This window comes from Atta colombica, unplaced genomic scaffold (genome assembly GCF_001594045.1).
Source record: "Atta colombica isolate Treedump-2 unplaced genomic scaffold, Acol1.0 scaffold277, whole genome shotgun sequence".
Lineage (NCBI taxonomy): Eukaryota > Metazoa > Arthropoda > Insecta > Hymenoptera > Formicidae > Atta > Atta colombica.
The window spans coordinates 318,318-323,708 of NW_017259378.1; the positions used below are offsets into that span (position 1 = coordinate 318,318).

General features: G+C 34.8%; 1 protein-coding gene across 4 annotated transcripts in view; it reads left to right on the top strand.

The window, feature by feature from the left end:
• Positions 1 to 1,078: 1,078 nt before the first annotated feature.
• LOC108689835 (protein split ends) overlaps positions 1,079 to 5,391 on the top strand; it is a 92,130-nt gene continuing 87,817 nt past the window's right edge. For 3 of the 4 annotated variants that reach the window (XR_001931848.1, XM_018196777.1, XM_018196778.1), the window contains exon 1: positions 1,080 to 1,616. Coding sequence is in view for 3 of the 4 variants with exons in the window: in XM_018196777.1 (XP_018052266.1) it covers positions 1,534 to 1,616 (83 nt within the window). In the remaining variant the exon portion in view is untranslated. Of the gene's footprint in view, positions 1,617 to 5,391 lie in introns of all 4 variants that reach the window. The other variant, XM_018196779.1, reaches the window with a different exon arrangement.

Sequence of the window (5,391 nt, forward strand, 5' to 3'; positions counted from 1 at the left end):
GATATGTGAAAAGGGAAAGAAGGGGGGGGCAAAAAAAAAAGAAAGGCAATTGTCCCTGCAGTGAATACACTTGGGAGAGCCAAGTTACGGTTTACGTGTATATGCTCTCTCCACGACCACGCGTGCCGCACGTATCTGTAACGTACGTGTATACGTACGTAACGCACGCGCGTATATAGCGCGTGTGTATGTGTAGTACGGTACGTGGGTACCGCCGTGTCATTCGCGCGGGTAAAAAATTCATGAGTATAGGAAGGAGAGGAAGAGGAAAACGAAGCGCGACAGAGTTCGAATTGATTCGCGTTATCAGCAGTGGGTCACGCGCACGCACACACGTACACGCACGCCGCTACGCCTAAAGCGCGACCGAGGCTCGCGTCGCGTCGCTCGTCGCTTCGACGAGAGAATTTCCGTGTTTCTCGCGTGCGCGCGCGTCTGTAAAGTGACGTGTCGTGCTGTGTCGTGTCGTGTCGTGTCGTGCCGTGCCGTGCCGTGCCGTGCCGTGCCGTGCCGTGCCGTGTCGTGCCGTGTCTCGTCGTTTTGCTGTGCCGTCTTGGTGTGCCGGTGCTGTGGTGCCGCTCCAACGGAAACGGAAACGGAGTGGAGCAGAAAACGCGGGTCGTCGCGGGTGCGTCGCGGAATTATGCCGCGCCGAGATGGATCGGGATCGGATCCCGCGCCCAGCGCGATCCGAGAAGTGCTCGTCGTGGCTAAGTGACGTGTGATCGAAGGAGCGAGGCCGCACAAAAAGTATCTCCATACGCGATACGAGTGATATACGATGTGGTGTTTTTCGGCGACGTTACTACCGATCCTCGCAGTCGTAATCGTCAGTGGCGTCCGCTTTAATCAAGGCTCCTGCTACTCTTTCTCCTCCTCGACCTTCTCCCCCGCGTCGTCCTCGACGTCGGAGCGCGTCGTCATCGCGGCGCATAAGCCTGAGCCTCGTAAGAGCCACGTCGCCATCGCCGTGGCCATCGTCGTCGTCGTCGTCGTCGTCGTCGTCGTTGTCGTCGTCGTCGTCGTCGTCGCCGTCGCCGTCGCCGTCGTCGCCGTCGTCATCATCATCCCGGTGATAGCCACGGCCGCTGTTGCCGTGTCCACGCACGCACGTGCGATCATCATACCTACGTCGATGTGCTGCGTCCTCGACGACGACAGCGTTCGTCGTGTCTGCTGGGCTCATCTCTTACCGGCTAGTGACTAGTGATTCTCGTTTTGCCCAAGTGATCAATCAAATTGGGAGAGCGTGGAAGAGAGAGGGACGAATTGAATCTCTCCAGTCGGTAGAGATATATTCAAGACAAGGAGCAAGGAGGAGGCGGAGATTTAGTTCCTAAGGAGAGAAAGAGTGTGAGGGAGAAGGGTGGAAGCCAGCCTGTTTTAATCGATCGGAAAATTGCGCGTTTTTTCCCTGTGTGTTGGTGGAGTGTCTGGTGAATTTATTCTGCCCTGGTCGAGGTTGTGTGTCGTTGTACAGTGCCTCCAAACGATACCACAACATCCGATCCCAAATGAAGAGTTCGGAGCAAAATGGTTAGAGAGACACGTCACCTGTGGGTTGGAAATCTGCCGGAAAACATCCGAGAGGATCGCATCAGGGAGCATTTCAAACGGTAAGATATCTTATTTTTTTTTTCTTTTCTTTCCTTTTCCTTTTTTTTCAGAATATCTGCGTTTACACATATGTAACGCACAAACCTCTCTTCTCGCTTAAACCTCTCGCGTATGTTTCAGCTTTAAATCCATAAATCGCGTTTCGTGTTTCGTAGATCGCAGATCTAGTTTTGTATATAATATGTATTTATGTATTTCCTCATCGTATCAATACATTCTTGCTCTGTAACGTTTTGCCGTATTAATTTAGAACACGAAATCTTCAATACAGACAGGCACATATGTAGGTATCATCGGCCTCGAACTTGAAAGATAAAGATAGTGCTTTTTTCTTTCTCTTTAGAACGGAGGAAAGAATATTTCGTAGCTTGCAATCTCAAATTTATTAACAGATTTTTCTGAAAAAAATCAAAGTCGAACTTTTCTTAGCAAAATAATATTTAGGAGCTAATAATTTGTAGATAAATAATTTTTAGATAATATTTATTTAAAAATTATGAGCAATTGAAAAAGGAAAGATTTCGTTTTGATTTTACTGTAATTGCATGATAAAATAATTACGCTTAGGAACTCCGTACTTGTATAGTTATTAAACTGTAACTGCTATAGTGAGAATATAATTATAATTTTTTTATTTAATTAATTATTTTTTATACCAAAAACATATATTTTAAATATAAATTAAACAAAAATTTTTTTAGGTGCCAATTATATATATTTATATTTTTTATAGAATTGTAAATATAGTTATTCTCTCTCTCTCTTTCTCTCTCTCTCTCTCTCTCTCTCTCTCTCTCTCTCTCTCTTGTTAATATGATAATAACTATAAAAATGGAGTTCCTAACTGCAATTATTTTTTCATCCAATTATTATATATTTAATCATAAATGCGAAAAACTTTACTCTCAATGCATAAACAGATTATATGAATAAAATATAATGTATTCATCTCATATATATCTCATAATGTATTCTTCAATTGAAATGCTAACTAATAAAATTTTAATGTTTAAAGCTTATTTTTATGAAAATATTTAATGTTGAAAAAATTGATATAATTGAATATCTTGATAATTTCGCTGAAAAAAATTGATTTAAAATTTAACAAAGAATTTATCATTAAAACTAAGATTATTAAAAGTATGTCAATTTTATCGGAAAAAAAGAAGGAATTCTATATGAAATTTGCAAGTTATGGGGATGAGAGGAGGGGGCTGTTAATTTTCGGTGCAAATTAATAGCGAATTAATAGTTTTAAATATAATTTCCAAAAAATAATTATTCTGAAAATCTGAATGTTTAATTAATTTTGCGAAAATGGAATATTAAAAAAATCTAGCTATTATAATTACTTATACGATTTTAATTCAAAATGATATTTTTGGATATAATAAAACTAATATAAATATGAAAAATTTTTGCGTTACATCTACATATATCTTTAATCTTGAATTTACATAAACCGTAAACATTGCTCGTCTATGTATATATTTCAAAATTAATAAGAATAAACTTTTGATTTCAATAAACAATAAATATAATGAAGGGCAAAAATGGGGACATTGTATAATGAATTTTATTATATAATATCCCTATATTTTTCTTAACATAAAATTTGTAATTTAGACTAAACTCTTACATGCCATTTATTATATTTATCGTATATTCATAATAATAATAATAATTTCATAATAATAAAATCAATTTATTATTACAATAGATTATTAATTCTTTCACTATAAAAACTTTTGGCGTAAAACACGTAATGCATGCAGTTGCAATCGTTATAATGACCATCGCTGTAGCCAGAGTGACTTTTTGCCAGCGCATATTCTTTATAGAAATTATCGAAATACTAAATTGTTTTACAATGAAGAAAATTTTTCATCGATTCTTATTTTTTTATTCAATTGTAGTAAAAATATAAAGTGTAGCAATATTTACCTGCTAAGGCATTTGTGGTGAAATAAATGCCAAGCCATTAAATACACCAATAACATAGGATGACAGTCTTAATTCAGAGTCTATACTTGCCAAGTTGCCAACAGCAATGAAAAAATTGAAATATAACTAATATTTCTTGTATCTATATAAAATCATCACTTTCTATTTCTATAGAGAGATCTTAAAAATGTTATTATATATCATATATATATATATATTACATTATATTTGTAAAATTTAATGTAATTTTAGTGTAAGCTGAGGCTTCAGTTCGACTTCTAAAAAAAACTTTTAGTGCAATCGAACTGTTCATGAAATGTTCTTGCATTATCAATTTTTATTAGAGTTTTATTCATATATTACTCTAGTTTGCTGTAGATTATTTAAAATGTGATGCCATTATTTAAAGGAAAAAAAGCCGATTTTTACTCAAAAAAATATAAGTAAAAAAGTGTTTTTTGTAGATTTTGATCTTTTCTCGAAAATTAAGCACAAACATGGTATATTGATTTCAACGTTTTTGCAATTTTTAAGATATTCCCTAAATGCTACGATCTTTGTAATTACTTTATCATATTCAAAAGATCAAAATCTACAAAAAGCACTATTACTTTAACACTTTTTTTTTGGGAAATCAATTTTTTTTTTTGGGAAAAAGATTGATTCTTTTTTCAACATGCTCCTTTGTTGAGTTTTAAGACATCAATCTATGTAGATAAGGTATTGGCACTTATATTTTTTTCTACTTTTATACCGTTAGAAGCCTTAGAAGTCTGAAACATCTAAAGAATAATAAATGAATCACTCAAAAGAAGAAAATTTTTATTGTTTTTTAGAGGAAAAGTAACTAGGTATATATAAAGAAAAAAAAAAGAAGAGGACATTGATTCCATTGTCCTTGAAATCTTTTAGGTTTAAATATTTAAGTAGTTTTAAATATTTAAGGCCCGTATTCAAAATGCGCTTTTATCTTTAAAAGTCTATAGTAAATTATAACATGTTAGCGTGCTAACATTGTTGTAAGCGCGTTCTGAATACAGGCCTTAGGATTTAAATATATTTAAAGATGCTTTCAAAGACAACTTGGAGAAAATATCTTAGGAAAAAAAGGAATTCGAAAAGCGAGAGATTTGTAGAAAGGGACTTCGTTAATTTTAAATATGTCATATCGACGTGTCTGGAGAGAATAATCCTGTACCGTTAGAGAAAATACTCTGGAAAGTTGATTCTGGAAAAGCATTAGGGTTGCTCCAAACTGAAAATAAAGAAAATCAGAATCACAGTGTGTCAGAGAAATTGAAGATAGTCAAGAAAATTGAAGAAAGTCAAGGAAAGTCAGTTTTCTGGAAAATTAAAGTTCTTGATTTGACAAGCATACTTTACATCCACGCATTTTTTAATATTATCGCCTTAACAATGAAATACAAACAGTGTGAAATATCAGCAGCATTAATAATAATTTGCATTGCTGTATTAAATTGTTCTGTTAACAAAACAATGATTTTATTTAATGATTTCCAAATCAGAATAAAATATAAAAAATCAGGATGAAAATATAAAAAATTTTTTAAAAATATTCTTGAAAGTCAAGGAAAAGCATAAAATTTTTTCTGGAATTCAGGAAATCTGGAAATCAGGGAAAAGTCATGAAAGACAATTTTTTAAGATGAAGAACTCTAAAAAGTGACAAGAGGAAGAATTTTATACTATACATCATTTCTTGAAGCGCTATTATCTCGCTCCAAATCTTGGAATCTTGTATCTTTCGTGATAGCTTCGGATTTTTGCCGCGTGTGTCATAGGTATCTGTGTGTATATATATATATATAT